Source organism: Ranitomeya variabilis, chromosome 1, assembly GCF_051348905.1.
Source record: "Ranitomeya variabilis isolate aRanVar5 chromosome 1, aRanVar5.hap1, whole genome shotgun sequence".
Taxonomy (NCBI): domain Eukaryota; kingdom Metazoa; phylum Chordata; class Amphibia; order Anura; family Dendrobatidae; genus Ranitomeya; species Ranitomeya variabilis.
Window position 1 is genome coordinate 133,547,715 of NC_135232.1, and position 16,703 is coordinate 133,564,417.

A 16,703-nucleotide genomic window follows, 5' to 3' on the forward strand; every position below is an offset into this window, starting at 1 on the left:
GGTAAAACGCATGCGTTTTTTTAGACGCATGCGTTTTTATAGAAAAACACAAGAAAACAAGAAAAAACAAAAAAACCCTAACCCTACCCCTAACCCTACCCCTACCCCTAACCTGAAATACGTGGCACTGAAATACGTGGCACTGAAATACGTTTATATACGTATATACGTATATACGTATATAAGTGCCACGATATTTCAGTGGCCACGTATATAAGTGCCACGTATATAAGTGCCACGTATATAAGTGCCACGTATATAAGTGCCACGTATTTCATGTACATGCCACGATATTTAAGTGCCACGTATTTAAGTGCCACGTATTTAAGTGCCACGTATTTAAGTGCCACGTATTTAAGTGCCACGTATTTAAGTGCCACGTATTTCACGTAAATGCCACGATATTTCAGTGCCACGTATTTCACTGAAATACCGTGGCACTTAAATACGTGGCACTGAAATATCGTGGCACTGAAATATCGTGGCACTGAAATATCGTGGCACTGAAATACGTGGCACTGAAATACGTGGCACTGAAATACGTGGCACTGAAATACGTGGCACTGAAATACGTGGCACTATGACTGTCAGAAAATGTTCATTAAACGGTTAGGGATGAGTTTAGGGGTAGGGTTAGGGTTTGGATCCCTTTATCACCTTGATGGTGGTGGGTGACTTTTCAGTGTGTTCTGTTTTTTTTTCTATAAAAACGCATGCGTTTTTAACGCAAACAAACGCGTTGAGATCGGACGCCATGTCGCGTTTGGAAAGCCCCTGATGTGCCTAAACAGTGAAAACTCCCCAATTCTAACTGAAACCCTAACCCCAACCCTAACCCTAGTCCTAACCCTAGCGCTACTTTCACACTAGCGTTTTTTTGCATACGTCGCAATGCGTCGTTTTGGCGAAAAAACGCATCCTGCAAAGTCATCTGCAGGATGCGTTTTTTCCCCATAGACTAACATTAGCGACGTATTGACACACGTCGCAAGCGTCGTGCGACGGTTGCGTCGTGTTGTGGCGGACAGCCGGCAGCAACAAACGTTACATGTAACTTTTTTTGTGCCGACGGTCCACCATTTCCGACCGCGCATGCGCGGCTGGAACTCCGCCCCCACCTCCCCGCACCTCACAATGGGGCAGCGGATGCGTGGAAAAACAGCATCCGCTGCCCCCGTTGTGCGGCGCTTGCACAGTATGCGTCGGTATGTCGGGCCGATGCAGCGCGACGGCCCCGTACCGACGCTAGTGTGAAAGTAGCCTAACGGGAAAATGGAAATAAATATATTTTTTAAAATTTTATTATTTTTCCTAACTAAGGGGGTGATGAAGGGGGATTTGATTTACTTATATAGCGTTTTTTGGGCGGATTTTTATGGTTGGCAGCCGTCACACACTAAAAGACGCTTTTTATTGCAAACAATAGTTTTTGCATCACCACATTTTGAGAGCTATAATTTTTCCATATTTTGGTCCACAGAGTCATGTGAGATCTTGTTTTTTGCGGGACGAGTTGACGTTTTTGCTGGTACCATTTTCGGGTACATGACATTTTTTGATCGCTTTTTATTCCGATTTTTGGGAGGCGGAATGAACAAAAACCAGCAATTCCTGAAATTCTTTTAGGGGGGGCGTTTATACCGTTCCGCGTTTGGTAAAAAGGATAAAGCAGTTTTATTCTTCGGGTCAGTACGATTACAGCGATACCTCATTTATATAATTTTTTTATGTTTTGGCGCTTTTACACAATAAAAACTATTTTATATAAAAAAATAATTGTTTTTGCATCGCTTTATTCTGAGAGCTATAACTTTTTTATTTTTCTGCTGATGATGCTGTATGGCGGCTTTTTTTTTGCGGGACAAGATGACGTTTTCAGCGGTACCATGGTTATTTATATCCGTCTTTTTGATCGCGTGTTATTCCACTTTTTGTTTGGCGGTATGAGAATAAAGCGTTGTTTTTTGCCTCGTTTTTTTTTTTTTTTTTTTACGGTGTTCACTGAAGGGGTTAACTAGTGATATAGTTTTATAGGTGGGGTTGTTACGGACGCGGCGATACTAAATATGTGTACTTTTATTGTGTGGTGTTTTTTTTATTTAGATAAAGAAATGTATTTATGGGAATATATTTTTTTTTTTTTCTTTATTTAGGAATTTTTTTTTTTTTTTTTTTTTTTTTTTACACATTTGGAAAAATTTTTTTTTTACTTTTTTACTTTGTCCCAGGAGGGGACATCACAGATCGGTGATCAGACCGTGTGCATAGCACTCGGTCTGATCACCGATGTGACAGGCACGTAACAGAGGCTTGCCGGCGCCTGCTATGAGGATTCTCAGCAGACGCCGGCAAGCAGGGTCATCTTATGACCCGGAAGGAGTCCCGCGGCCATCTTGGATCCGGGGACTCCTTCCAGGTCACCGGAGCAGCGCGATCTCATCGCGCTGCTCCGGTGGGAGAGCGCAGGGAGCCCCCGTCCCTGCGCGATCCCCCTCTATGCCGCTGTCACTATTGACAGCGGCATCAGAGGGGTTAAATGCCCGCGATCGGCGACAGCGCCGATCGTGGGCATTGCTGCGGGGTGTCAGCTGTCATATACAGCTGACACCCGCACCCGATCACCGCGGCGCTCAGCGTGAGACCGCGGTGATCGGGGCGCCGTACTAGTACTGCGGCTGGCACTAATGCAGTGCCGGCAGCGCCGTACTAGTACGGCGCATGTCACGAAGGGGTTAAATCACCTCTCATTTGCCCCATTAAAAAAAAAATTAATAAAAAATACACATAGTTGGTATCGCCACATTCAGAAATGCCTGATCTATCAATATATAAAAAGAATTAATCTGATTGCTAAACGGTGTACCGAGAAAAAATCAAAATGCCAGGATTACGTTTTTTTGGTCGCTGCAACATTTCATTAAAATGCAATAATGGGAGATCAAAAGATCGTGTCTGTACCAAAATGGTATAAAAAAAATATCAACTCGGCACACAAAAAATGAGCCCTCACCCAGACCCAGATCCCGAAAAATGGAGATTCTACAAACCTCGGAAAATGGCGACTTTTTTTTCACAAACTTTGGATTTTTTTCACCACTTAAACTATAAAGAACCTATACATATTTGGTAACTACGAACTCATAGTGACTTGGAGAATCATAATGGCAGGTCAGTTTTAGCATTTAGTGAATATGGTTAAAAAAAACAATTGTCAAAGTGCACTTTTTTTGCAATTTCACAGCACTATTTTTCACATTTTCCAGTACACTATATGTTAAAACCAATTGTGTAGTTCAAACGTACAACTCGTTCCACAAAAACAAGCCCGCACATGAAAAAATTCATGGAAAAATAAAAAAGTTATGGCTCTGGGAAGAATGGGAGCAAAAAATGAAAACTCAAAAATGGAAAATCCCAAGGTGGTGAAGGGGTTAAGTTCTATGGGCCAGACATAGATCTCCCAGAGAATCTGCCTCTAGAGCTTATTTTAAATGAGAGGCAGCGTTATCAGTGTGAGACATGTAATGACTGACAGTCTGCTCTCCTGATCTACATGTCTCACACTGGTAACTCACCCTTTCATATAAAATAAGCTCTGTAGGCAGATTCTCAGGGAGATCTATATCCGGCCCATAGATCTTAACCGTTCATTTACATATTAAAAAAAAATATGAATTTCTCTGGAATGAGTCATTGGATCACATATGTCAAGGTATCATTTTATTCAATTTCCTAAGACCTACATGCCCATATAGACAGCTTAGGAGGGTTGATTCTATTGACATATCTTTAACAATTTCTGTCATTTAGTCTACTCATTTCTTAGGCCATTTGTTTGTCCATTAAACTTTTTGGGCACATTGATGTATACACTGAAAACACACGACAAACATGGTGTGAATGGAGTCTGACACATACAATGCTAACTGTATGAAATTTGTGTTATTTTGATATTTTAGAATATGTGAGCAGGTAATTGATGACGATGCTCAGTCACATTTATTTGCATTTACTTAAAAGTTTTTTTTCCAATTTAATAATATTATATACAGTGCCTTGCGAAAGTATTTGGCCCCCTGGAACTTTTCAACCTTTTCCCACATATCATGCTTCAAACATAAAGATACCAAATGTAAATTTTTGGTGAAGAATCAACAACAAGTGGAACACAATTGTGAAGTTGAACAAAATTTATTGGTTATTTTAAATTTTTGTGGAAATTCAAAAACTGAAAAGTGGGGCGTGCAATATTATTCGGCCTCTTTAACTTAATATTAATACTTTGTTGCGCCACCTTTTGCTGCGATTCTAGCTGCAAGTCGCTTGGAGTATGTCTCTAACAGTTTTGTACATCGAGAGACTGAAATTCTTGCCCATTCTTCCTTGGCAAACAGCTCGAGCTCAGTGAGGTTTGATGGAGATCATTTGTGATCAGCAGTTTTCAGCTCTTTCCACAGATTCTTGATTGGATTGAGGTCTAGACTTTGACTTGGCCATTCTAACACCTGGATACATTTATTTGTGAACCATTCCATTGTAGATTTTGCTTTATGTTTGGGATCATTGTCTTGTTGGAAGACAAATCTCCGTCCCAGTCTCAGGTCTTTTGCAGACTCAAGCAGGTTTTCTTCAAGAATGGTCCTGTATTTGGCTCCATCCATCTTCCCATCAATTTTAACCATTTTCCTGTCCCTGCTGAACAAAAGCAGGCCCAAACCATGATGCTGCTACCACCACGTTTGACAGTGGGGATGGTGTGTTCAGGGTGATGCGCTGTGTTGCCCTTACGCCAAAAATATCATTTGGCATTGTTGTCAAAAAGTTTGATTTTGGTTTCATCTGACCAGAGCATCTTTTTCCACATGTTTGGTGTGTCTCCCAGGTGGCTTGTTGCAAACTTTAAACAACACTTTTTATGGATATCTTTGAGAAATGGCTTTCTTCTTGCCACTCTTCCATAAAGGCCAGATTTGTGCAGTGTACAACTGATTGTTGTCCTATGGACAGACTGTCCCACCTCAGCTGTAGACCTCTGCAGTTCATCCACGGGCCTCTTGGCTGCATCTCTGATCAGTCTTCTCCTTGTTTGAGATGAAAGTTTAGAGGGACGGCCGGGTCTTGGTAGATTTGCAGTGGTATGATACTCCTTCCATTTCAGTATGATCACTTGCACAGTGCTCCTTGGGATGTTTAAAGTTTTGGAAATCATTTTGTATCCAAATCCGGCTTTGAACTTCTCCACAACAGTATCACGGACCTGCCTGTTGTGTTCCTTGGTCTTCATGATGCTCTCTGTGCTTCAAACAGAACCCTGAGACTATCACAGAGCAGGTGCATTTATGCGGAGACTTGATTGCACACAGGTGGATTATATTTATCATCATTAGGCATTTAGGACAACATTGGATCATTCAGAGATCCAAAATGAACTTCTGGAGTGAGTTTGCTGCACTGAAAGTAAAGGGGCCGAATAATATTGCACGCCCCACTTTTCAGTTTTTGAATTTCCACAAAAATTTAAAATAACCAATAAATTTCGTTCAACTTCACAATTGTGTTCCACTTCTTGATTCTTCACCAAAATTTACATTTGGTATCTTTATGTTTGAAGCATGATATGTGGGAAAAGGTTGAAAAGTTCCAGGGGACCGAATACTTTCGCAAGGCACTGTATGAACAAAAACACCTTTGTAATATATCTTATCAAAAAAAGTACTTTTTTATCCTCCAGGACTGATCTTTCACTCTCAATTCATGAGCAAAATGTGTAAAATCTGTATTAATTGAAGAGAGATATTCACATTACTGACATAGGAGATGACAGTTGGTGCTTTTAAAATTCTATGGAGAAGGAAGGAGCTAGAGACAGACAGGCATTCTGCTGCAAATTCCATAGAACTGTATAAGCATCAACTGCTTTCTACCTAATAATAGGAAATCTATATTTCAAAGAAGACCGTTTTTAACCATGAATTGAGGATTTTGAGAATGGACGATCAGTCCTGGCGGAGAAAGAAGCAGATTTCTCTAATAAGATATATTCCACAATTTCTTATTTTACTGCGTACTATTGATTTATGGGAGAAATAAAACAATGCTCTGTCTTTAAAGGTTTATTTCCAAAGTTCTCTAAAATAGTTTTGCTTTTATATTATAGATACCTGAAAATGATGAAAACTTTACTTTGAGACTTACAAACGTATATGACGGTGCAGAAATTAACACTACAAAGAGCACATTGCAGATACATATTAAAAAAAATGATAGCCCGGTGCGATTCAGTCAGAGCTCTTACTTGGTACCCGAGACAGACGATGTGATCCTTATTCCTGTGATCCGTGGAAAGACTCTTACTGATACTGTTGTTGGTTCTGATGACTCTGAAGTCTCCATCAAATACAGAATCATCACTGGGAACTCATCGTCTAGCGCACAGCTCAAATATGACTTCATAGACCTTCAGCCAAATAATACAATTATATTTCCTCCAAAGGTTCAGGAAATTGCCCTCAAATTTCAAATTATTGATGATGCGATCCCAGAAATAGCAGAGTCCTTTCAAATTGTTTTGATGGAAGAATCCCTACAAGGGGACGCTGTTTTACAATATCCAAGTATTGTCTACGTCACCATTGAACCCAATGATAAACCCTATGGTGTTTTGTCCATAAACAGTGCCATTCTTGCACAGATAGTAGCTATTGATGAAGATAAAGTATCAAGGTAAAGTTTTAAGGTTTTTATTTAAGGAACAACATGCTTTATGACAGAATTTAAGTGGCCCTTCACCCTGGCATTGAAGTGATGTTACATTTTTCATGTATATTCACCATACCTGGTGTTTCACATCTTCCTTTTGCTGCCTCCTTTGTTGAGACTGATGTTCTGGTCCTCCAGCATCCAACATGGCCTCCACAGTGGCACAGAGAGAGTGTTAAGTCTGAACCATGCCTCCACAGCACAGACAAGGCAGAACATGAGTTGTTCAGTCTTACCACTGTGCTGCCCTGCCACTACGGAGGCCATCTTTCTAAGAAAAAAAATATTCAACTCATCTATGAATGGTTGTCCAGTTAGAAAATAAAGGTTTTCTATGTGATTAAAATTTGTGAACCCTTCAAAATATTTCACATTTCTTACTAACTTTGACCTGAAACTTCATCAGATTTTTCCCACAAGTCCCAAAAGTAGGTAAAGAAAAACAAATAAGTTAAAAATATTATCCAATGAAAATGATCCAATATCGCATGTGTGTGAGTGGCAAAAGTATGTGAACCTTTAGAACTAATAGATAATTTGAAGGTGAAATTAGAGTATGGTGATTTCAGCCAATGGCATTACAATCGGGTATGAATGAGTGGCTGGGTTCTATCAAGGTCTGATCTTCACAACACACATTTCGGAAAGTGTATCATGAGCAAATGAACCATTCTGTGGTTCTCAGCAAAAGAGTCACATCAGATACTGAAAGCAAAGGTTCATAGGACTTGTGGGAACATCTGTTTTTGTTTTCGGTCAAATTTAAGGGTTCACAAACTTTCAAGAGCCAATGCATACAACATACTAGTATAGATTAATTATCAAATCTCCACTAAGTGCAGATTCTGGGACTTGGTAGCTCCACTTCTACATTGGGTTCAACACGGGAGGGAAAGTCTTATATTTGACACGTGGTGTGAGTTAAGGGGCTGGCTAACTGGATAATCGGAATAGCTGAACCAACCGCTTTCTTTGTCTGTGATTCAGCTGTGAAAGGTAAGGGGGCTGGCTTAAGTATTGAAAACAGCCAGTCTGCCCGACACCTTCATAAACATCACTAGTCAAGCGCCGACTCAAGAAGTTCTCTCCTATATGTATCCGAACTATGTCATGTTAGGTCCATTACTAGAAGCTGATCAATATACTCACACCATGTGTCCAGGAGATGTGTCTCTCTTTGGTTGGCAGATTGTTTCAGCTTGATATCTTTTTACTCTGCTCCTCACGTTATTGAAACTGGTGGCACTAATGTGAAAGATCTCTGTGTGCATCTTACAACGATGTGCACTGATTTCTTCTTACACAGATGTTATTGACCGTGCTACTATTTGCATTAAATGAAAAAGAAAAAACTACATCCGAAGGATGCCATTCATCACCCATAGGCTTCCATGTTAATGACAACTTCTACGTGTAAAGCATACCTATTTTACTGGATGGCTGTGATGGAGTTCTCTAGTGGATGCCACTCAGCATTTAGGATGCCCCATATTGAAAAATAAAACTTATGGTTAATTCAGACCTCAGTGTTTTTCACGTAAGCAAAAAGAATTGTAACATCATTATCAGTGCATTGGAACCGTGTGTCATTAGTGTTTGGTCAGTGGTCACTGGTTACAGGTTCCCTTTAAACAGATCTCTCTACAGATTTCACAATACATTCAGCATACTCTAAAATATTTATTTAGACTAGATGAGGCTAGTGTACTTACATTGAAAATCTACTGTAAGTCAGAATGGCTGTATAATTCTTATCCTATATAAAAATGGCCGTTTTATGAGTTGAGCTAAGTTCAGGATTATATAGCCTTTTTGACATGAATTGTCAAAGTAATTACACCAGCTTCTCTAGGTTCTAGAGATCTGTTTACTCATGTAGACAGATTGTATTGTGAAAGCAGGTGACAGATCCAGGATGCGTTTTTTTAGTGGCTAGTGTGGGATTGTGTGGAATTTGTATCAAATTGAGTGATCAAATCTCTACCTTCCGGACAGTAAAATATCATATTCCTAGATCTGCCTATGAAAAATAATTTGTACTGTCTATAGACACTTCAGCAGATAGAACATGAAATCTGAGCTGACGCTGTTCTGTGATTCAGCACTTTCATGTCACAAGGAGCTGAAATGTTGCAAATATTTTGCTCATAGCTGCACAAAAGTTTTACAACCGGTCCCAGACAACTGTTACCTTTTTAAAATTAGGCTGAGCTTTGTTGGGAGAGGAAATGGTCGAGCCCGACTGACAGATTCATCATAATTTACAAAAGTGGTGTAAATCACAACAAATGTTCTTGAGTCCAAGACCGGAGTACATTTGATGTGATGGCGCACAGTGGCTTAAAGGTGCACCAAATTCATTAAGTGCTCTTTTCAAGACTCGTGAAAAGTCAGTTTTGGTGAACTGAGGGTCTTGTATTTTAAGGAATCTGAACGATTTGTTTTATTTTAGCAAATGTTACACTCAGTCAATATTTTGTGATAATCTTATGGGCCATTGGGAAAAAACATTGAATCATACTAAAATAAATATACATTGACATGTAAAGGTTTGCGCACCCTTGGTCAAAATTATTGTTATTGTGAACAGTTAAGCAAGTTGAAGATGAAATGATCTCTAAAGGGACCTGAAATTAAAAATGACACATTTCCTTTGTATTTTGGTAAAAAAATAAATAAATATATATACGGTATATATATATACAGTGGGGCAAAAAAGTATTTAGTCAGTCAGCAATAGTGCAAGTTCCACCACTTAAAACGATGAGAGGCGTCTGTAATTTACATCATAGGTAGACCTCAACTATGGGAGACAAACTGAGGAAAAAAAATCCAGAAAATCACATTGTCTGTTTTTTTATCATTTTATTTGCATATTATGGTGGAAAATAAGTATTTGGTCAGAAACAAAATTTCATCTCAATACTTTGTAATATATCCTTTGTTGGCAATGACAGAGGTCAAACGTTTTCTGTAAGTCTTCACAAGGTTGCCACACACTGTTGTTGGTATGTTGGCCCATTCCTCCATGCAGATCTCCTCTAGAGCAGTGATGTTTTTGGCTTTTCGCTTGGCAACACGGACTTTCAACTCCCTCCAAAGGTTTTCTATAGGGTTGAGATCTGGAGACTGGCTAGGCCACTCCAGGACCTTGAAATGCTTCTTACGAAGCCACTCCTTCGTTGCCCTGGCGGTGTGCTTTGGATCATTGTCATGTTGAAAGACTCAGCCACGTTTCATCTTCAATGCCCTTGCTGATGGAAGGAGGTTTGCACTCAAAATCTCACGATACATGGCCCCATTCATTCTTTCATGTACCCGGATCAGTCGTCCTGGCCCCTTTGCAGAGAAACAGCCCCAAAGCATGATGTTTCCACCACCATGCTTTACAGTAGGTATGGTGTTTGATGGATGCAACTCAGTATTCTTTTTCCTCCAAACACGACAAGTTGTGTTTCTACCAAACAGTTCCAGTTTGGTTTCATCAGACCATAGGACATTCTCCCAAAACTCCTCTGGATCATCCAAATGCTCTCTAGCAAACTTCAGACGGGTCCGGACATGTACTGGCTTAAGCAGTGGGACACGTCTGGCACTGCAGGATCTGAGTCCATGGTGGCGTAGTGTGTTACTTATGGTAGGCCTTGTTACATTGGTCCCAGCTCTCTGCAGTTCATTCACTAGGTCCCCCCGCGTGGTTCTGGAATTTATGCTCACCGTTCTTGTGATCATTCTGACCCCACGGGGTGGGATTTTGCGTGGAGCCCCAGATCGAGGGAGATTATCAGTGGTCTTGTATGTCTTCCATTTTCTAATTATTGCTCCCACTGTTGATTTCTTCACTCCAAGCTGGTTGGCTATTGCAGATTCAGTCTTCCCAGCCTGGTGCAGGGCTACAATTTTGTTTCTGGTGTCCTTTGACAGCTCTTTGGTCTTCACCATAGTGGAGTTTGGAGTCAGACTGTTTGAGGGTGTGCACAGGTGTCTTTTTATACTGATAACAAGTTTAAACAGGTGCCATTACTGCAGGTAATGAGGGGAGGAAAGAGGAGCCTCTCAAAGAAGAAGTTACAGGTCTGTGAGAGCCAGAAATCTTGATTGTTTATTTCTGACCAAATACTTATTTTCCACCATAATATGCAAATAAAATGATAAAAAAACAGACAATGTGATTTTCTGGATTTTTTTTTCTCAGTTTGTCTCCCATAGTTGAGGTCTACCTATGATGTAAATTACAGACGCCTCTCATCTTTTTAAGTGGTGGAACTTGCACTATTGCTGACTGACTAAATACTTTTTTGCCCCACTGTATATACACTCACTGGCCACTTTATTAGGTACACCTGTCCAACTTCTTGTTAACACTTAATTTGTAATCAGCCAATCACATGGCGGCAACTCAGTGCATTTAGGCATGTAGACATGGTCAAGACAATTCCTGCAGTTCAAACCGAGCATCAGTATGGGGAAGAAAGGTGATTTGAGTGCCTTTGAACGTGGCATGGTTGTTGGTGCCAGAAGGGCTGGTCTGAGTATTTCAGAAACTGCTGATCTACTGGGATTTTCACGCACAACCATCTCTAGGGTTTACAGAGAATGGTCCGAAAAAGAAAAAAAATCCAGTGAGCGGCAGTTCTGTGGGCGGAAATGCCTTGTTGATGCTAGAGGTCAGAAGAGAATGGGCAGACTGGTTCGAGCTGATAGAAAGGCAACAGTGACTCAAATCGCCACCCGTTACAACCAAGGTAGGCCTAAGAGCATCTCTGAACGCACAGTGCGTCGAACTTTGAGGCAGATGGGCTACAGCAGCAGAAGACCACACCGGGTACCACTCCTTTCAGCTAAGAACAGGAAACTGAGGTTACAATTTGTACAAGCTCATCGAAATTGGACAGTAGAAGATTGGAAAAACGTTGCTTGGTCTGATGAGTCTCGATTTCTGCTGCGACATTCGGATGGTAGGGTCAGAATTTGGCGTAAACAACATGAAAGCATGGATCCATCCTGCCTTGTATGGAGCATCTTTGGGATGTGCAGCCGACAAATCTGCGGCAACTGTGTGATGCCATCATGTCAATATGGACCAAAATCTCTGAGGAATGCTTCCAGCACCTTGTTGAATCTATGCCACGAAGAATTGAGGCAGTTCAGAAGGCAAAAGGGGGTCCAACCCGTTACTAGCATGTTGTACCTAATAAAGTGGCCGGTGAGTGTATATATATATATATATATATATATATATATATATATATATATATATATATATTCATCTTTTACAATTTAAAAATTACTAAATGAAAAATGGGTGAATGCAAATTTTGGTAACCCTGCATGGTTGGTACCTAGTAGCACCCCCTTATGAAAGTATCACAGCTTATAAATTCTTTTTGTATCCAGCCAAGAGTCTTTCAATTCTTGTTTGAGGGATTTTCAACCTCAGCTTTTTAATAGATGGTGTTATGTTTGCATCAAGAATTTGTTGAAATTTCATTGAATCCATTCTTCCCTCTGCCCCTGAAATGATCCTCATGCCATTGGATGCAACACAACCCCAAAGCATGATTGATCCACCCCCATGCTTAATGGTTGGCGAGATGTTATTTTCCTGAATTTGTGTGCTTTTTTCTCTATCTATATGGAGCGCCCCCACGTAAGGGCAATGGAGTACTCGGTACCGGGTCCTTCGGTTCAGGGGATGTAACGGTGGCCAGACCCGGTCCGTGGCCCTTTGAGGGGGGTCCAATAAAAGGAAGAGTTTCTATGGGAATAGTGTTCGTGTTCGTGTTTGTCTCTTTCTCTCTGTCCCCCTGATGGATAGGATAGGACAAACCCGTATGACTGGTGGCCTGAGGCATTTTACAGGGACACTACCACGCCCCGACCCCCACAAGTTGCCACCGTGCCTCCTGGGTATAAGGTCGGGCAGCCAACGTGGAATTAACTGTCCTGCCAGTCTCTGAAGTAAAGCGTAGAGATCTGTTGTGAATTCTGTTCTCGAGCTCCCTCCTGTGGTTATGAATGGTACTTCGGCGAGTTCTGTTCATGGACTCCCTCTGGTGGCTATGAGTGGAGCTGCTGGTTCTGAGATTCCTTCTCCAGCTGATCTCGTTCAGCCCTTGGCTGGCTGCTCTATTTAACTCCACTCAGATTGTTACTTGATGCCAGCTGTCAATGTCCTAGTACTGGTTCAGTTCTCTTGGATCTTTCAGATGACCTGTCTACTTCAGCAAAAGCTAAGTCTCTGCTTATTGCACTGTGTTTTTGTCCAGCTTGCTATCATATTTATCTTGTTAGCTGGAAGCTCTGGGATGCAGAGTGGCACCACCGCGCCGTGAGTCGGTGCGGTGGTTTCTTTTGTACACTCTGCGTGTTTTTTTGTTAGTTTTTTATGCTGACCGCAAAGATACCTTTTCTATCCTCAGTCTGTTTAGTTCAGTCTGGCCTCCTATGCTGAAACCTATTTAATTCCTGTGTTTGTGACTTCCATCTTAACTCACAGTCAATATATGTGGGGGCTGCCTATTTCTTTGGGGAATTTCTCTGAGGCAAGGTAGGCTGTATTTTCTATCTTTAGGGGTAGTTAGCTCTTAGGCTGTGAAGAGGCATCTAGGCAGAGTCAGGAACGCTCCACGGCTATTTCTAGTTGTTGTGATAGGATTAGGGGTTGCGGTCAGCAGAGCTCCCACTTCCCAGAGCTCGTCCTGTATTGCTAGTTTGCTCATCTGGTCATTTCTAGTGCTCCTAACCACCAGCCCAACATAACAAAGATCCTTACACCCTCGGTGTTCTGGCTACCGGATTACCACGCCTCAGAAGGAGGCAGCCTTTCACAGGGCAGAACTCCTTCTGGTTTCCTCTCCTTTTTGCTATGACTTCGTTTCTCACTCACTGCAACACAAATCCCTTCAATGTCTCTTTCTTTGGATGCTGCCGCACGTGGGGCAGGCGCAGCTCCGTGGACCCTCGTCCTCCTCAGACCGCAGTCTGGATCTGACTGGAGCTCACTCCAGCCAGCTTCTCTCTGTTGCTGACTTCTGACTCTCACTGACTTCCTATCCAAACCACCAGTTTTACCCAACTGTGAGGAGTGCCCTAATAGATAGGAGCATAGCTCCCCCTGGCGGCCTGGAGTGTGAAGTGTGTTGTGTGGTTGTGATACCTGGTAAAGAGATCTCCTTTATTGCCTTCAGACGTAATATCACTCACCCTAGTGGAAGAATAACATTACTGCAACGACCAGGACTCTGGGGCTCTGCATATACCTTCAATTTTTGAGGACAAAGAATTCTATTTTAACCTCATCTGTCCACAGGACGTTTTTCCATAATGCATCATGATTGTTTATATGTTCTTTTGCATACTTCTGACGCTGAATTTTACGGAGAGGTTCTCTTCAGATAACTCTTCCATGAAGGCCATATTTGTGCAGGTGTCTCTGAGCAGTAGAACAATGTACCACAACTCCAGAGTCTGTTAAATCTTTCTGAAGGCCTCTTGTAGTCAAGCGGGGGTTCTGATTTGCCTCTCTAGAAATCCTAAAAGCAGCTCTCCCTGAAATTTTGCTTGGTCTTCCAGACCTTATCTTGACCTCCACTTTTCCTGTTAACTGCCTTTTGTTAATTGCATTTTGATCTGAGGAAAGGGCCACTTGAAAATGCTTTGCTATTGTTAGGGTTAGGACATGGTTAATGTCCTGTTCGCTCAGGGTTAATTTTGCTGGCCTCCCTTTCGATCTCGGAGGGGTATTTACACCCTAACTGTCAGCTATACTTTCTGTTCTAGTCTGTGTGCCTGACCCCTGGAGTGTGTGCCTGGTGTGCAATTGTTTTCCTTGCTCTCCGTGCATTACTCTGTTTGTTCTTCTGGATTTCTGACCTCTGGCTTCACTTCTGACAATCCCCTGTCTCACCCTTTTGGTACTTCATGATCTCCTAGCTCCGATCTTAGCTTGCTCGACTACTCTCTTGTGTTTATCCTTTTCTCTGTTCCCCGGCATCTGTCTCTGCCCCCGATCACCTCCCACTCTGTCACATGTTCAGGTCCTGTTTGCACCTGGTTAGTAACCCGGCACTTTGCTCAGCTCCCTTGCTGCTGTGTGCAGCGTTTCCCACAGCAGTATTACCCGGGAGCCGTGACAGCTATCTTATACCCTTCTCCTGCTTTGTGGGTCTCCACCATTCTCATTTTTAGAGTCCTAGGCAGCTGCTTAGAACAACCCGTGGCTGTTGTTTTTGGCACAAGGTTAGAGGAGAATGGGGTTTTATAAAGTTGGTAAATTTGCATCACCTGGCCTTTTCTGACAATGATAACAATTAGTGAACAAGTCATAACTCTAACAGGCTAATTAAGGTCTGGAACCTTAGTCAAAGTTATATGAGCACACAAATCTACAAGGGTGCTCAAACTTTTGCACCTGCCCATTTTTCTTTTTGTAATTTTTAAAATGTAAAAAATTATATATATATATATATATATATATATATCTACTATATAATTGTCTAAGGGTCACTTCCGTCTTTCTGTCTGTCCTTCTGTCTGTCTGTAACGGAAATCCCAAGTCGCTGATTGGTCGTGGCAAAACAGCCACGACCAATCAGCGACGGGCACAGTCCGGCGACAAAATGGCCGCTCCTACTCCCCGCAGTCAGTGCCCGCTCCATACTCCCCTCCAGTCAGCGCTCACACAGGGTTAATGGACCGCGTTATGCCGTGGTGTAACACACTCCGTTACTGCTGCTATTAACCCTGTGTGACCAACTTTTTACTATTGATGCTGCCTATGCAGCATCAATAGTAAAAAGATCTAATGTTAAAAATAATAATAAAAAAAAAATAGTTATATACTCACTGTCCGTCAGCCCCTCGGATCCAGAACAGGCCTTTCCCGCTCCTCGCGACGCTCCGCTGACCGGTCCATGCATTGTGATCTCGCGAGATGATGACGTAGCGGTCTCGCGAGCGCTACGCCATCATCTCGCAAGATCGCAATGCACTCTTGGGACCGTAGCACGCGAGGAGCATCGATAAATGCTTTGCCTGGATCCGGGGGCCAACGGAAGGTGAGTATATAACTATTTTTTATTTTAATTATTTTTTTTTAACAGGGATATGATGCCCACATTGTTATATACTATGTGGGCTGTGCAATATACTACGTGGGCTGTGCAATGTACTACGTAGGCTGTGCAATGTACTACGTGGGCTATGCAATATACTACATGGCTGTGCTATATACTATGTGGGGTGTGCTATATACTACGTGGGCCGTGCAATATACTACATCGGCTGTGCAATATACTATGTGGCTGTGCAATATACTACGTGGCTGTGCAATATTCTACGTGGCTGTGCTATATACTACGTGGGCTGTGCTATATACTACGTGGGCTGTGTTATACACTATGTGGGCTGTTATATACTACGTGGTCTGTTATACACTACGTGGCCTGTGTTATACACTACGTGGGCTGTGTTATACACTGCGTGGGCTGTGTTATATACTGCATGCGTGGGCTGTTATATACTGTGTGAGCTGTGTTATATGCTATGTGGGCTGTTATAAACTATGTGGCTGTGTTATATGCTATGTGGGCTGTTATACACTCCGTGGGCTGTGCTATATACTACATGGCTGTGCTATGTACTCCGTGGGATGTGTTATATACTCCGTGGGCTGTGCTATATACTCCGTGGGCTGTGCTGTATACTACGTGTCAGGACTCTGAACGTTTTTTACCTTTTGTGCATTACTGCCCTTTTCCAAGATGGCGTCTTTGGTCTCATGTGCACTGTGTCTTCCTGCTATAAAACTCCACCCCAGCCTTCAGTCTGTGCTAGAGTATTCTGCCTTGCATCCAGCTCCTGACCTCTGATTACTCCCTGGCTATACACCTGCTCCTGTGAACCTGTGTGGTGATCCTGCTACTCAGCTCTGAGTTCCTGCT

The 16,703-nt window shown here is 42.1% G+C and overlaps 1 protein-coding gene across 1 annotated transcript in view; it reads left to right on the forward strand.

Annotated features, from left to right (window-relative positions):
• ADGRV1 (adhesion G protein-coupled receptor V1) overlaps positions 1-16,703 on the forward strand; it is a 742,217-nt gene that overhangs the window by 92,200 nt on the left and 633,314 nt on the right. Inside the window, exon 8 of the mRNA XM_077289021.1 lies at positions 6,158-6,723. Coding sequence (XP_077145136.1) covers positions 6,158-6,723 — 566 coding nt within the window. The remainder of the gene's footprint in view (positions 1-6,157; positions 6,724-16,703) is intronic.